The sequence below is a fragment of the Xiphophorus couchianus genome, chromosome 7 (assembly GCF_001444195.1).
Source record: "Xiphophorus couchianus chromosome 7, X_couchianus-1.0, whole genome shotgun sequence".
NCBI classification, from domain to species: Eukaryota; Metazoa; Chordata; class Actinopteri; order Cyprinodontiformes; family Poeciliidae; genus Xiphophorus; species Xiphophorus couchianus.
Genome location: NC_040234.1, coordinates 19,891,151 through 19,908,969, shown reverse-complemented (window position 1 = coordinate 19,908,969; position 17,819 = coordinate 19,891,151). Strand labels below are relative to the sequence as shown.

The 17,819-nt window shown below is 38.0% G+C and overlaps 1 protein-coding gene across 2 annotated transcripts in view; it reads right to left on the bottom strand.

The window, feature by feature from the left end:
* erbb4b (erb-b2 receptor tyrosine kinase 4b) overlaps positions 1 to 17,483 on the bottom strand; it is a 280,695-nt gene extending 263,212 nt beyond the window's left edge. Inside the window, exon 1 of one of the 2 annotated variants that reach the window (XM_028023799.1) lies at positions 16,930 to 17,483. In XM_028023799.1, coding sequence (XP_027879600.1) covers positions 16,930 to 17,008 — 79 coding nt within the window. In that variant the 5' untranslated portion in view covers positions 17,009 to 17,483. The remainder of the gene's footprint in view (positions 1 to 16,929) is intronic. The other variant, XM_028023797.1, reaches the window with a different exon arrangement.
* Between the last annotated feature and the right edge of the window lie 336 nt (positions 17,484 to 17,819).

Below are 17,819 nucleotides of genomic sequence, written 5' to 3'. Positions count from 1 at the left end.
GGAGGACGAAGATCCCCCCTGGAAGGGTAGCAGCACGCAGCTTGCACTCAATTCAAAGTAGCGACACAGAAAACCTGGATTTAGTTTAGACACATTAGGGATCAGACTTTGCCTTTCAGTGGCTAGACATGGTTTCATTAAAAAAATAAAAATGGAACGATTTAAAGGAATTGTTCAGGACTTTTGAAAAACAAGTATAGATTAAAAGGTTTAAAGCAATTAATATTTTACTTGCAGTAGTTAATTCCTTTGGTGCCTTACTCCAGATTTAAACTATCCCATATGGTGAAGAAAACTAGCTCATTAACAAATAGATATGGATCCATATCTATTTGTATTCATATCAGCTTGTATTAAAGCAATTGCAGTAAAGCTGCTTTACTACAACAACCGCCATCTCTTTCTGGAAGTTGACTCACAATCAGTCAGGAACTGTCACAATATACATTAGTTTCAGACTCCATGGCCAACTAATCTGACTTTCTCTTCCCTGACAGTTGCCCAAAGAACAAAGCAGATCATAACTGTCTTAAAATATGGGGCAGTTCTCGTTATAATGCGGGAAATTTATGCTCTCAAATACTAATATGAGAGCACAGCGGGAAAGACGGGTAAAATATTTAACCAGCCAAAACGGGAGTCTTGACAGGTATGGTGGTGTATCCAAATAAATTCGCAAAAATCATTAAGCTAAATTACGCATTGGGATGCTAGTTACATAAAAGCTGGTTAATCAAAGGGGAAATCATTGCAAGAAATCAAATACCTTTTGTGTGAAAGACAGTTTCAAGGATGCATAAAGTTGTTGTGCTTTTCTTTTTTAATCAAAAAAAGAAAAACGGTGTGAAACAAACAATATTAAAATATAAAGGAATAGTGTGGAACACACACCAAAAGTGCAATGGGATTACTCCAGCATTTTGTATTTAAGTGTTTCGATTGAATATCAGCGGATGAGGAACAAAAAGAAAACTGCTTTTATTATTTAAGTTTATTTTATAGGGTCAGACACACAGACATAGACAAACTGAACAGCAGTCCCATGTTTGTGTCATAGTGCAAAAGCAACAGCTAATTCACAGCACTTGTCTCTATATGGGTTTTAAACAGTCTTATCTTAAAACTTAATCTTAAAACTAATAAAGATTGAAGTAATAATTTATAAGAGCATGACATAATGTTGACAACATATACACAATCATGCATATAAAACAGTGAAACATAAAACATGAAGTATGGATACATTTCTGTTTTTGACATAACCAGAGTTTTGTTTGTTTTTTGAACGTACTAAAACTGGTTACAGACTTTAAATCAACAGGAAGTAAGTTCCAAACCGCAGATCCTCTCATGGACAGAGCACTTTGAGCAAAAGTGGTTCTTCGAAAAGGGACCTTACAATTTCCATTTAAAGCCGCTCTAATAGCTGAAGTGGAAAGAATCTAAAGTGAGAAGTGACTACCGAAAATCCTGAATGCTTGCTTATTTCACTTTTAACCAAAGGGGGAAAAAAATAAGATGAAACTCCAAAACTTTTTGCGCGTGGGCTACAACCAGCCACACAGAAGAAACACCAGCTTCTGAAAATGATTAACATAACTGCTGAAAGCAGATCAGGTATGATTTTAGGATTCTGAAAAGAAAAAAACTATACTGTTGCATCCTTTTATAACAAGTTTTAATTCATCAGTGTCTAACATCCCGGTTTTTCCTTCCCCGACCACATTTTAAAATGTCATTCTGTTAAAAAACTATAAAATGTTTTACAATATTTCTAAGTATGCACATAATGTGCTCTTTCAAAAGATATCAGTGATCAGATCAATAATTTTGCAGTTGGTCAGATGACAGTATTTGCTGTATAGGAGATTGTTTGGTTACAGGTAAGAATATTGGTCCACTCATCAAGTTCATCAGTCAAAGCATTTTGGGTTATAGAAATAGGATGAATATTAAGTGAAGACCTGCAGTTACAGGTCTTATTTGAGCTGACTATAAAAAAAACAACAACTTGTAAATATACAAAAATAAATATAAAATACTTTAAAACCAGTTACATGGTTACATGTCATTTAGAATTTGCCAAAGCGATTAAACCAAAGACTAACAGAAAATACTAACACCCCGGACAAATTTTGCCGAGGCAAGTGTTGAGTGCACTCTCTTTTCTGTCTTGCCTATCTGAATGTCCCCAGTGTCTGTCTCAGCCTCACCAGTGTCCTTGCTAGCGCCCTCGGGTGAACCAAGCCATGTCAAACCTAAATCCATCAATCACTCAGTGCCAGCCATGGGGGGGACAGAGGAGCTGGGAGAGATGGAGGGATGAAGGAGGTGAAGAAGGGGGTAATGGGAAAGGTAAAGTAGAGCCAGCAGTTCACCCTTTCAGACGATTCTTCCTAGCTGCTGTCTCCCTCCATCCACAGCCTTAAGAAATTCCAGACTCTAAAAGAGTTTGGAGACACTTGTCAGGTCAGAAAAAGGCATTCACAACTGATTCTAATCAAAAGGCTCGCAGACCTAAGCACATGTTCGAGGAGAGGAAAGTCAAGAAAAAAGGGAGGTAAACAGAGAAGAAGAGAAAATTGACAAGACTGGGACAAAATAAAGAAAAGAAATTGAAAAAGGGAAATGAGAAGAAAAAAATTTACAATGAAAAGGAGAAAATAAGATAGGAGAACAAAAGGCAACAGAAAGAAGTGACAATGTTGTGGATGAGCCAGCAGGTATATGTGTGTCCAACAGAATGAAGTGGCACTGTCATAGCCTTAACTTCCCCCACAGGGTGCTTCTGATTAATTGTCCATTCAGCTCCTGTGATGGCGACTACTTTAACCAAGGCTCCCAAGACACTCACTCATATCCCGTACTCCATTGGAGCTGCTTCGCTCTTCTCCCCTGTACTACCCCGACTGGCTGCCCTTCTTTGGCTATAATTAGGAGATTTTTTTTTCTCTTACTTTTAACCCCTCCATCCACTTTTTTTTCCCCGTCATTCTCCTTCTGCTACAAATAACCTTACATCAGCACCCCTTTCACCTTGCCGTCGGGGGATAATGTCTCTCTACGGGAGAAAGATTTTGGAACAAAAGCAGGGAGGCTGAAAACAGCATGATATGCAGTGTGCTCCCCCTTGTGTGTTTACACATGCTCTGGTGACTGGCTGAGATAAAGCACCCCTGTCACAGGTAAACACTAAAGCACAGCAAAGCAAAATGGCAAGGTTGACTTTAGACCTGCTTTGCACTTACTCAGCTCTTCTCCTGTTTGATATTGTCTCATATCATCAAACACATCCTTTTATTCAAGAAGCACCCACTCATGTAATGTAAAGCTTTTTACTGTTATTTATAGTTGTGGCAAAAAAAGACAATTAAAAGCACCAATTATTTTTTTTCCACAAAGAAATTGCTTGTGTTACACTAAATTAAATGTTTGGTATAAATTATAGCTTCCCTATAAGCAATACAATTGTCCATTGTGACGGAGGAGCCGTCACGAGCTGGGCGTTAGAGTCCGTGTTAGCATGCCCGCATAACTGCGTACACACGCCGACAAACACATGCATCATCACTAATTTACTTTTGTTGCAGGTTGGACTGGGGCGGCTCATCGTGGGTGCACACGCGGTGTTCCTGCTCCGGTTAAACATTTACTGTAACCTTTTTTTTTAGCACTGGAGGTTTTCCTGGTTTTTGTTTTCAAGTAGTGTGTTTCCGGATTGTGACGTGCCGGGAGGGAGTCACATGAGGAGGTGACGTCAGCAGAGCGCATTGGGTGTTGTATATTAAATTGAATATTGTATTTTGTTTACAAGTTTATTTATTTATTTATTTTTTATTATTATTTTGTATACTGTATAAACTTTAGGCTGATTTGAAGTTTGATTCAAATCAGAATCAAACTTCTGATTTGAGTTAGAGATGATTAGTATTTTGCTAGTTTGGATTGTCTGTGGGCGGAGCCTGTGGCTTTAAAAGCAGGGCTCTGCTCCACAGGAGGCAGTCGGTGGTTAGACTGAGGAGAAGTCACGCTGGAGGTGATGAACTATTGCAAGCAAAGGTACTAATGATTTTTGATTTCTAGCCTGCTCTGGATGTCCTTTGTGTGTGATCTGCACCTGCCACCTTTGTGAGAACCGAATAAATCTTCTAAAATGATCTCCAACTTGGAACAGTCATTCTTTTTTGACTAAACCATAATAGAACCTCGTAACATCCATTCAGTCTCTCTTTCTGCGGCAGAACCGTTGCATCCAACTGGCAAAATGGCTATATACCAGCTCCCAAAAGCAGCCAAGGTCAATTGCCTTCCTGGTCCTCTCACCTTGTGCTTTATGTACCTTCACATCCAGGGAAAAAGAGCTGCGCTATTTCTGCTCTGCTGCAAGGTGACTGCTGCTTCGCAGGAATGATAGTCACACTAATGCACCTAGCTGGAAGTAGTGCATCAGTCAAGGTTTCCTTATATGTAAAAAGTAAATAAATTGCTAGAAAATATGTAAACAGACATAAATGCTCCCTGTTATTTTTTTCGCTGATTACACTCATACCTGTTCTGACACTTATCCAAAAGTTCTTAATGGGACTGTTAAAAGACTACAGCTTGACTGAACAAAACAATTTCCCAAGGTTAAACAGATGTCTACAAATGTTTTCCTACTTCCTGACATGCCACATTTTGCTGTTATCATAAACCCGGATGTTGTTGTTTTTAAACAATTCAACACAAATCGTTGCATTGTTGTAAATTGAGGAAGAACAAAAACTTGCCGGAAGATAAATCAGAAATAAAAAATGGCTCAAGTTCTACGAGTTTGATAGGCTACGTCTGTGAACAATATTTTTGAAGGCATGCTTAATGTCATTGTCCAAGTGGAAATTAAACTACTGTCAGGTATAACAGGTTTTCATCCACCACTGCCCTGACTTTAGCTCCATCTTCCCAACAATTCAAACCAGCTTCCCTAACTCTGCTGTAGAAATCAAACCCTCAGCATAATGTTGCCATCATTTCACTATAGGGATGGTGTGTCCAGGAAGATGGGAAGTGTTAGTTTCTGCCACACACAGTGTTCTGCAAATAGAGCTCACTTTAGGCTTATCTTACTGGAGCACCTTCCACCGCGTTTGCTTCATATTTTTTGCAGTGTGTAAAACTGCAAAAAATATTCCGTATGGTTTTCTTTCAACAATGGCTTTTTTTCTTCTCATTATTCAGAAATGATTTCTGTGAGAAACAAAAATATTGACCTTTTTAGCGCATTTCTTGCCCTTCCATAGTGTTGATATTTTTAAAATATTCTCTAACAAAACTCTGAGGCCTTCAAAGAACTGCTCAAATGTAAATATACACAGTTATTTACTACTGAGTTCTGAGGGCTATTTTTTGAACACAATTTTATTTCAGGGTGTGTGAGTTGGGGGTGCTGAATACAAACTGCATGGCACTGAAATGTAGCGCCACTGATCGATTTCTAAAGCAGTGATTGGCCACAATGTGTAAAAGCTATCGATCAACACTTTCACATAAATCTTTGCTCCACCAAAAAGTGAGATTCAGATATTTTTAGGTTTGTATGCTCTGTTTTTGGAACCAAATCAATATTCTCGTTAAAACATCTCTTACCAATCTCTGAGAAATAAATTGATATTTTCTTTAGCATCTGCGATTAATATTTTGTAAAAAGAAGTGTGTTAAAATGTTTAAGGAAGAGTGAAACCAAAATCGTTTCCAGCTTGAAAGCTGAAAAACATAAAACATGAAAACTAAAGAATACAGTTTGTGCTTTCTAAATATTCTTTTCCTCGGCTTTGTTGTTTCGGCATATTTCACAGTGTGGCTTATCTTTCCTTGCAATATTTGATTCTTCACATAAAAAAGATAAATACTGACTTAATTCAAATCATCAGATAAAAAACTCATTTTGTTCAGATATTCTTCTCTACATTTGTCTCGGACATTGAGATATGTAATCATTCTGGTCTTTGGTGGCACCTTAGGGTTATTATCTATAGCATCATCTTTAAATTATGACATTTTCCCTCTGTGTGGTAAATCCCTAAAATATTTCAAGATTTCTGTTATTTCGTTACACAAGCGATAGCATGTTTGGCGCAGTCATTTTTCATCTGTGCATAGATAAACTGTTTTCCAACCAAGTCTGAAAATTACCCCCCACCTCCATCCAACATTTGCTCCCAAATGCCTCCTTACAGCTGCTATGACTGACTGCAAACTCATTTATTACAGGTCACAAACACCAAGTGCTTCATTTAAAAAGGACATTCCACCTCACCCCCCACCCCCACTCTCGTACAAGTGAAAAATTGACCTGTGAGAATAGCATGCAGGGCACACCGGTCCATTAATTGGAGACCAGTAGCACCTAAAACATGGCCTTGGGGATATAAGCCATGGGAGTGAAGCAGAAAGACACATGCAGCTCTTCGGTCACACCTTTTATTTTACTACAGTTATAATAGTTTATACAAGGTACCAACATACAGTGAAATTGGGAATTTTTCACTGGAATATGCAACATGTCAAAACTTTGTAGAATCACATATTACTGCAATTAAAGCAGCCCATCTTGTTATGTGGCAAATCTCCACTAGCTTTTTACATTTCAAATAGTTAATTTCAGGAACGTTCAAAGCTCAGTCAGATTGGACCACCTAAGAACATCCATCTTCAGGTCTTGCCGCAAATTCTCATTTGGATTTAGGGCTCAACTTTGACTAGGCCATTCTAGCAAATGACTATGATTTGATATACTTCTATTATAGCTCTGCATGGATGTTTATATTTATTACCTGCTGTAGGATGAATCTCAGGTCCAGTCTCAAGTTTATTGCAGCTTCTATCAGGTTTTCTATTAACTCCAACAAAGTCCTCTGTCATTAAGAAACACCCATGGAGCAAAATACTGTACTACGATTTACTGTAGAGATGGTGTGTTTTAGATCACAAGCAGAGTAAATTTTCTGCAACAAAGCACTTGCATACCAACAAGTTACATTTTGGAGTCCTCTGGGGGAACGACTTTTTCCACTTGTTTGCTACATACCTTGTATCAAATTCTAAACAAGATCTGTTTTGGCTTTTTCTGAACTATGACTTTCTACTTGCCATTCTTACATAAAAGCCAGATTTGTGGAGTGTACACAAGTGCATATGTCAACATATTGTTCTAATTGAGCTGATGATCTCTGCAGATCCTCCAGTGAAATGTGGGTCTCCTTGGTGGTTCAGTAAATAATCCTCTCCCCGCCTCATCTATTTCTTTTTTTTTTTTGGTGTGCATGTCTTATTAGGGCTGCAAGGGTGCTTCACGCTTTTTTGACGATGGATTTAACAGTTCTGTGACATACGTAATAGATGGGATGTCATTCTAAAATCTCATCCTGCTTTGAACTGAACAGATACACAGACTATTTAGTAATGAGGTAATTTCTTATTGGTTTAATGGGCTTATATTTGACAGTATAGGGAAGCGAATTCATATGAATATCAAACTTTTTGGGCTTTCATGTGTTAAAAAATGAAAACTGTGCAGAATTGTCCATTTCAAAATTATACTCTACTTTGTGTTTTCCATAAAATATAAAAAAAATATTTGCTTGTGATGTGACAAAATGTAGAAAGCTACCATGTGTGAACACTTTTGCAAGGCACTGTGCATACACTGTTTTACTGTGATGAGACTGAAAAACTTTAGAAACAGTTACTAATATATTGCCTTTGCTTTTACTTAGTTCTAAGACATTTAAAAGCAGCAAAAGTATTTTGCATATTTATTCAGACGCACAAAATACTAAATCAAGATTTAACATGAAGCTTACATTCCGCTGGCCATATCATTCAAATCCGTCTGTAATTACATTGTACATGCAGATTAGCCATGAATATTTTAAAGGAGGATTACTAAAAGCGGAAAGAGACAGAGAAGGAAGGAGTTGAGAGAAATCAGCCCTCTAACATACACCCACATACGGAACTGCATGAAAAGCTCGTTTGAAGGTGGAGCTAGTCTTTCATGCCCAAGTTGTCAGCCTATTATCATCCTTTCATATATTTGCCACCATTATTAACTGTGAGCAGGAATAGAAAAAAATAACAAAAAGTGAGAATAAAACACATCACTCCAATATGTCAGACTGTCTCTTCAGAAGGAAGGTAGAAGAAAAAAAAAACAAAAAAAAACAGCAGACCAACTCTTATCATCAAACTCTCATTCCAAGCCGTGGCGGTAATGAGTGTGTCTTAACAAAGATTAGCCATAATTTCCATTGTCATTTTAATGCTCCCACATTATGTGGAGGCTTACAAAGCCAAAGATGAAGGAAGAGGGTGGGCGGAGGAAGACGAACAAGCAGACAGTGGAGCAGAGAAAGAGTCTCCAGAGCTTGCTTGGTCTGTCAGTCACCCCCCTTCTCCCCTCCAACCAAGCCTTCACATGCACACCGTTGGACACAATCAGTTCACACACAGACAAGCGTTCATGTACGTGGTTCACGCATGTTGTCACCGCATTTTGAATCTCTCAAAACGTGGTTGTCAAAAAGGGTCGGTGCCTGAAAGCCTCCCGCAGTCCTCCAGCAGGATAGACGGGCTTATTGTTAAAAGAGTAGCAGCAACAACAAAAGGGATCAAAAGCTTTGCAAGCTGACAGACAGACATGGCATGTTCAGTCCGCAGACAACTATATTGTTTAGCGAACATGCGACTGAAGCTTTCAAAGGTCTAGAACATGCCCATTTGCTCCTACTATGTAGTAAAAGCTCAGGGTGACGGCAGGATGTGTGGGTAAATGTGTGGGAGTGCCTTGTGTTTGCCAATGTATGATGCGAGTTGGCATCAGTTAGCCCTGACAGCTTTAAGTGGATTCAGTTTGAAACAATGTAGTGTGGTTATTCTTTATACAGTGTTAATGATTAAATGTTTAATGTTCAAAAGACACAAGGGAAAAATAGGCACAAAAAAAAGAAATATGAGATCTATATAAAATGTAAGGGTGTAAACTATGTAAAGGGGATTCAACATTAAATTGAGATTGCCAGAATTGTTCAGATGTTTTGAGGTGAGGTTCTGTTAAGTTTTTGTCAGTAATGGTTTCTTTATTTGTAGTAGAAATACAGTGAGTTTGTCACACACAGCATTTTAACCGATTTTAACCAATTAAACAATTCAAACTGAAAATGTCTACTTCAAAGGATGAAAAGTAAATTGCAATTACCAGGGTTAGGGTTATTATAGTGAATAGTGAATCCTTGCAAAGTCTTTCGATAACTTCAAGATTTTTAATGGTTTGTTAAAAGATTTAACAAGATCTTTTAGTTAGAACATTTTATTCAAATGAAAACAGAATTATGCAAATGAAGTTCATCTTAAATTCCATATAATGAATGCTTATATACATATATTTTCTCCCAACATGATTTCCCAAGTTAATTTCTGCATAGTCAATGACTTAAAGCAATTTGACTGTGCTGTAGAATAATTAGAATTTAGGTTGGCTGTGTGTTATTGAATATGTGTTCGGATTTTATGGGGGTGGGGGGAATCAGATATTTTAAAAATTTAATTTGGAGTAATTTGAATTCCAATTCCTGTCCAATTATAATTGCAAATGAGTTTGATCTGTTTGTGTTGTAAAGTGCTGGGAATTGGTGCAACATAAATACATTGAAAAAGTCTTAAAAATGTAGAAATATAGTTGTGCTTTTTCTTTCAATAACCTCAGAGAGTGAGAAGGAAACTTGCAGCAACAGTCACGCAGGGATATCAAACTCTCTCAGAGAGAATGCATGTGTCCATATTATTTGTCTTAACTTCTTGGATTTTTGCTCGCATTGATTGTCAGGGTTGGTGTCAAGAAGGTCGGTGTATATACATATACAGTCTCCCTACGATCTCCTTACGATCAGTGCCCGCTACGAAAATTTTCTTTGAATTTCGTTGTCCTTGTGACAATGACAATAAAGATTTATCTTATCTTATCTGTATTGCAACACAGATAAAAGGCCTACATCATTGCAGAAGCTCTACATTGTGCTTTTTCAAACTCCCTTTGTAGGCAAGACGCATATATACCAACCTAATTAAAGTGCAACTGATGTGTATTGTAAAACATATCCAGTAAGACTTTGGTAACAATGTCTGTGCATATGAGAGCTTGCTGCACTACCTTGTTAATGAAGGACTTCCGTTGTTGTGTATTTAGAACTCCAGAGCCCGAGTTATGCAGAGACTATCAGTCTATTTGCATTTCTCGTGTGTCTTTAGCTTTCTTTTTTTCCCTCTCACACAGAAAGACTCAAGCTTGCTCATCCTGCAGTCAACAAAAATAGAAAGCATAACAAATAAATAATACTGATGAGATGAGAAAGAGGAAATAAACATTCAGTTTCTAATGTACCTTATCAAATGTGATTTATTCTAACTGTTAGAGCCACACTTACTAAAATACATTTTGAACATGGCCCAATTAAACAAATTCACAACATTGGTGACGCATTGGTCTTTCTCTGACATTCCTCACTAAAAGCATGTTTAATAGCCAAGCTGACAATGATGCATGGCAAAACACATGCACATGTATGGCACATTCATAACTGCAGGTGATAAATGAGGGTGCACGAGTTGGTAAAGGTCAGAGAGGATATGATCCAATCATTTCTGCTGGCCGCGGACAGTCTGGTTATGAGCCCATCAACAAGTCAAATTGAAAAACTGTCTCCATTCTCATCCTCAGAAAAAAAAATAGGACAACTATGTTAAAACAAAGCATTTTGCAAGTAAGTAAAACATTTTATGCACAACACTGCAGTAAATGAATTAGTAGTGCACAAAAAAACCCCAACATCTATGCATTACAAGTCACAAAAGCACTTTTGAGTAAAACGCTGCATACACTTCAGTTTCTGGTGCACAACTCCAGTTTTGGTCATTTCATACCAGGCTTTTTCAGGTATATAAAATAAAAATCCACTCCTACTTGGGCTATCTTTGATGATCCTCATAAGAAATATATCTCTTCTGTGTGGGGTACCCCAAGGTTCAATGTGGGGTACCCCAAGGTTCAATCCTATGACCCCTCTTATTCAATATTTATATGCTCCCACTAGCTCAGGTTATAACAGGAAATATTAGCTACCATAACTATGCAGATGACACACAGCTCTACATTATGATGTCACCAGGGGACTCAGAACCCATCCAATCACTGAACAGATGCTTAGAACAGATAAATGTGTGGATGTGCCAAAACTTTCTCCAGCTGAACAGAAACAAAACTGAAGTTATTATTTTTGGACCTAAAGAGGAACGATCTAGAGTCAATGCACAGCTTCAGTTATTACAACTAAAAACCAGCGATCAGGCCCGAAACCTGGGAGTAGTGATGGACTCTGACCTGAACCTCCAGAGCCACATAAAGACAATTACAAAGTCGGCCTTCTATCACCTGAAGAACATTTTCAGGATTAAAGGACTAATGTCTCAGCCAGATCTAGAGAAACTCATCCATGTGTTTATCTTCAGTCGTATTGATTATTGCAACAGCGTCTTCACAGGTCTCTCCAACAAATCAATCAAACAGCTGCAGCTGATCCAGAATGCTGCTGCTCGCGTTCTCACTAAAACCAGGAAGATGGAGCACATAACACCAATTTTAAATTCCCTACACTGGCTCCCTGTAGCTCAAAGAATAGAATTTAAAATACTGTTGTTAGTTTACAAATCACTGAATGGCTTAGCACCAAAATACATTAAAGATCTGCTGTTGTTGTATCGACCTTCCAGACCTCTCAGGTCTTCTGGTTCTGGTCTGCTCTGCATCCCCAGAACCAGAACCAAATGAGGAGAAGCAGCATTCGGCATCTATGCACCACAAATTTGGAACAAACTTCCAGAAAACTGTAAAACAGCTCAAACTATAGGGTTGTATTTGAAACGTAAACAATTACAAATTTAATGATGGAACTTGACTTAATGTCACGTTTTGATTGTTGATTCTATGTTGCATTGTGTTTCTGTGTTTGATATGATGTAAAGCACTTTGAAATGTCTTGCTGCTGAAATGTGCTATACAAATAAAACTTGATTTTTGATTTGATATAAAACATTTGCGATGGAATTTCAAATTTAATTCATAGAACAAAATATTAATTGCTCGCTGATCTCAGAAATCCCTTAAAAACTAGTACGTGTGTAAGAGTTAGTCAGACGCAACTGTCAGATGTCAAACAAAAAAGTTTACAGGGCCTGAAATCTACTGCAGAATTACGGATATTGTGCATTAAATTATTGATTCTTGCAAATGAAGTTTTTATAAGTATGTATAATGTATTTAATTAATAAATTCCTATTCATTGTCAAATTTCTATTTTTAACATAGTTTGTATTTATTAGTTTTTTTTTAATCTAGAGAAGCTTTTTCAGTCATACATCAATTAATTTTCTTACTTTTGTTTCACTTTTATACTCTTGTTTTTAATCCCTCTGTTTGTAAGCGATAACCTGGCAAAAAAGTCTGGGCAGAAGAAGGAGTCTGGTTGGTGGGCATTTAGAGTCAGCTTCTCTTCTACTGGTCAAGATAAAGATCCAACCTCTATGTTAGGAAAAATGTACAGATTTTATTTTTATTGCCAATTTTGGCAGTATCAGTCCTCCATAGAACAAAATGAGCTTCAACAAATGAGCTAGTTTATTGCAAAAACAGTTATTCTGGAAAGATATGAAAAAGAGACAAAGGAGGGAGAAAGAAGGGATAGAGGCAAGAGAGAATGATTAGCAGTGTAACCCAAAAAGTTAGGGAAAGAGGCAATAAATTATAGCAATGTAAATAGTTTATATTATCTCTGATGGCTGATCAGCAAAGACGTGTCAGCTCTTAATAAAATAAACAGCAAGTGAAATAAATTGAGAATTTTGTTATAACCAGAGAAAGGCTGTTGGATAATGGCTATAAGAAACTAAGCTGAAAGTTGCTCTGGTGTTATTATTGATACCAGATATAGAACTTAAAATTATATCTACACATTAAATCAAACTCCCATAAGAAAACGTTATTGACATAGAAACGTTTTCGCCTTCCCTGCCCTTCAGACTATCAAACTGGGTATTCATCAATCCTTTTTTGAGATAGTGAGGATTTACAGAGAACCCTGTGGTTTTCACCATTCTCACATTGAATCCTGTGTGGATTATTCCTCCAGAAAGTTGTTTTTTTCAATCATTTTATTTGGCTGAAGAGTGAAGTCCCCAGAGAAGACTAACACAATAAATTACAGTCTGTCGTAGTTTTGTCATTCTTGTAAAGAAGAAAAGTCGACAAATGTTCACAATGAAAAGCAAAACTCCAAAGGATTATATTTAATACGCTTTTCACACATTCTAAATAATAACATCTTGTCAGCCATGAGGTGTTAACAGGATTTTTTTTTTTTTTTTACCGGAAGGAAAAAAATGAAGAAGAAAATATCTTTATAAAAAAGGACCAACTGCCAAATGTTTCTCCTCATATTTAACATAAGGGACAAAAACACAAAGGTTCACAATCCTGTTCTCAACAAATGGAAGTGAATTGGTACCTAATCAAAGACCGCCATTCTTCTAATATAAAGCCTAGTGTCAGCACAGGGTCAAAGCTCCTTTAACAAGCGACAGCAGATATGACTGTAAGAGGGCTTTGTGACATAGTCAAGCTGTGTAGGTCACTAAATGTGTCACCATTCTTTCGCCTGGCAGTAACTGGCAGAAGAAAACACACAAAACAGAAAAGTATACAAGACACCTCAGTCTTTGTTGTGGAACCAGAAAAACTGAGAAGAGGGAAAGAAAAAGTCTCCAGTTTCCCTTCGTTTTTGCTGTGCCCAAACCTTGCAAATATTTTGATATACAATGGACCGGAATAGTGGAAATGCTCATAACACTAAATGCTTCAAATGAAAGAAGATTTAGCCTTTCATTCAGAAAGAAAAGTGGAGAGGCACAGAACCAAATTTGCTTCAGCATGAGGCTTCTAGAGTGAGTGATAATCTATTGATATTGAGCCACTGAGTTTTATCAGTTTTTAAGTCAGCACAGCTATCTACCAGGAAATTTGTGGTTTTTGCTTTTGTCTACAAAATGTAGGGACATGCCAATTTCATTTTACATCATAACCTGGCATCTGCCCACACTGCTACAAGTATCTGATTCAAGAACCATGATATCGCTGTGCTTGATTGTCTAGCTGACATAGCCAACCTGAAATCCTCAACTTAGCTGTAGAAGTCTGGTCAGACAACTCAAAACTTTACCTCTAATATACAGTCAAGTTACTAGTCTTAAGGTATACTTTAGGTTTTAAAAAGATACACTTTCAAACCCACTAATATCTTCCATTATACTACTCTTGTGCCCCTTCCCAATGTGTTGCTTCACAAAGAATTCCAGCTGGCTTCAAAAAAGGCAATCAGAATTTCCTCATCTTACAGAAAAAAAAAGAAAAACAACAATTTGGCCATTTGGACATATTATTGGTCACAAAAACTTGGACAAAATGTATATTTTATATTTTTTCTCATCTTAGTACACACGAGCTTTACTGAGTTACAATAAAAATAAATAAATATTGCAAAAGGAGAGGGACAAGTTTTTAAAAAGTACTTTATTGAAAGTGCTTTTATTAAACTCGACTATTTTGATCCTCAAGGAAAATATTTTCTATCATGTACTTACTACAGTAATCAAGAAATTCTGCCCAGAGTGCCACCAGATTTGAGATGCTTCTGCAGAAAACGCCAAGTTATTTGTGAAAATATAAATGCATACGCAATTAACACCAGTTACAAACACAAGTCCATAAAAAGGTGGCACTTTGAAGACAAGAACCACTAACGCAACATAAATGGTGAAGGGTTTTTACATTAATTTGTCATTATGGCTCATTAAGAAAGACAAAAGCATTCATTAAAAGAAAACCTCAAAAAATGAAAGAAAGAAAAAAAACATCTGTGAGACAGGCGCGTGAGCATGCAGTTCAGCACATTCGTAAGAAGTCGTTCGCGCGCGCTCTGCTCGAGCTCACGCACGAGCGCACACTAAGGGAAATTGTCTTCTCCTTTTTTCCAACAGACAGAAGTTAATCCGCGTTTATGCCAATTCTCGCACTGATATTTGTATAATCCGTTCTTCCTGCGTTTGTCTGCAGTCCTCTTTTGTGTCGCCTTTACTGCTTTTTCTTTTTGCAAAGCACATTTACATAATTTAGAGTTCTGCTGGCGGAATGGCATAGAGTTTTTGCTTTACCGTGAAAGTGAATTACTCTCGTCTTCTCCCTCCTAATCCTGGGTTTCGCTGCAGGAACACGGGTGGGAGAAGTTCCGACACTCTTCCAGTTGAACAAATTTAATATGTGCCTTACTCGATTTGTTTGTACACAAAAACAACACTGAGAAAATGCAATATGTATAAAAGCACATATACTTGGATTTAAAGGCACGGGTCCAGCAAGAGTTCAGCCAACGTCATTATTTTCCTACTAAACGTAATCAACGTTGCGTAGAATTTTACATTATTGCAACTAAAAGTCAGCAAAAAGATAGCTTAGTGCAAACTTGCGAGGATTACTTTTATTACTTTCTCTCCTTAAATTTAACTCTCCCACAATTTTAAAAGTAAAAATTTTTAACTTACTTGTAGAACAAGGAGATACAGTTTGAATGGGTAAATAAAAGTCACAAGAACAAATTGGCATAGCAGGAACAACTATATAAAACTATGTTCTGATTAATCGAATGGATAAACTGTTCTTTTTTTGTATTTAGCGTGTTATTTAATTATGAATTTTCATTGTTAATTAATTCCTAGTAAATCAACACCCAGGAAGCGGAAAGAAGCAAATGTACTTGTACTCCTATTTATCGCAAGTATTTAATTCCAGTCCGAGTTTGATTTTCTCGTTTTTTGTCGAAACCAAAATATGATTTTGCATTATGATGATCACGATTATGATGGCGCTTTAGCCTATTTCATCTCCACATCACCGAGTGCACCTTATGCCGCCCTGTGCGTAAAGAGCGTCATTGCACTGTACAAACAGTACTTCCACTGTCAAGAGTGGAAGCCCTGCATGTGCGCGGAAATACTGGCTGTCAACAGAATGCCTGAGGGAAGCGACAGGGAGGAAGAAAAAATAACTGATTTTTCCCAGCTTAGTTTTTTTTTTTTAAAATGCCGGTTAAAGACTGCATATGGGTGGGCGGGTTAAAGAGTTACACAGCACAACACTAACACAACAACATGGGACTCATGAGAGGCAATCAATGCAGAAGTAAGTCGCGGATGTCCTTTGTCTGACAAAGCTTGCAGAGCAAAAAGCTGCTACATGTGAAACCTGCTGTCTTGGAAACCTTCATCCAATTAATTGGGAAACAAAAAAGGATGTCTCACACCCAATTATCTGGGACAAATCAATCTGTAAGGGTAGAAAACAACGGAGTATCAAAGCAACTTTCGCGACAGTTGCGCATTTGACAGCCTGCTTATCCACAGGAGCAGCAGCAACTTTGTCCGTTGCTGCGCATTTACTTCGCGCAAAGGATGCGTGTGACGGACATCAAATGCCCTAATTTCAACAGTGTAGCTTTGTAAAAGAATAACAGCAAGTCCCTCGATTGGGTTCATCACAAGTAGCTCAAAGCTACGACCTGCCATCTGCTCAGACCAACACACGCGCTTCAGCGGAGCAGAGGGACTCTAGTTGCTGTTGTTTCAGACAAAACGAATACATGAACATAGTGTTGCTTATGTGTAACAAGAAACTGTGCTGATGAAGAGAGTAAAAGTAAGCACGTTTCTGTTGCTGCTGCACTCGATTCGCACCTACCAGCTCCAATGAGACACCGGGAAGGGGAGGGTGGCAAGCACTTGGCTTTTACTCACCTGATTGTGGAGAGACGACCCCAAACAAGACGCTTGTCAGGAGAAAGCCGAGGCAACACAGGACAGACGTTTGCTTCATTGTTGTGCTTGGCAGGTATCTCCTTTTAAATTCACATGTCCAGCGAAGTATCCCTCATTCACAGCAAGAAAGGATGAGTCGCTTTGGGTTTTTGACGGCTCCTCAGACTGCGAGTTTGTGAGCACTTTGTGGCTGCTTCTGCACAAGTTTACAATTTGTCCAACTGTTCTTTGCGTCGTCTCTTTTGTGCCTTCTGGCTTAATTTGTCACTGACGCAAGAACAGAAATTGTGGAAAATTAGCTTCTAACTCACGCACTGAAAACCAAAAGCTTGCCAAAAAATTGCGTAAAGCACTGTACTCATACCATTACTCCCCGTCTTAGACACAATATGCAGCTGCAGACTCGCATTCTCGAGACACACCTCCAAGTCCCTGAGCTCCTCCCACCCGCGCCCTGATTGGCACAGGTGCCCGACGATCACCTCAAACTCCACTAGACTCCAGCATGGTGCGCCGTCCCATTGGTTGGCACAAGACGCGCGAGACCCCCCATGAGTTCGTGCTTCGGCTGTGTTGCACCTGTCACCCTGAAAACAGCAGAGATAAATTCTGGGATTTATTGGTATCATAAGTAAAATAGAGCTGACTACTACTTATCGGTGGCTTCCTTGCACTTGGACAGACCTCATCAGGATCCGATAAGATATAGTTTCATTTTGGAAGTGTCGGTAGGCTGTTGTGCTTTTCTTGTGGAGCAGTGAAATTATATAGAACTAGAACAGATTTAATTAACAGTCTTGCTTTATTTATGTGCAGCTCTTGGGAATCACTTTCCTCTTCATTAATTTTCCTCATTTATAGGCAAGAAC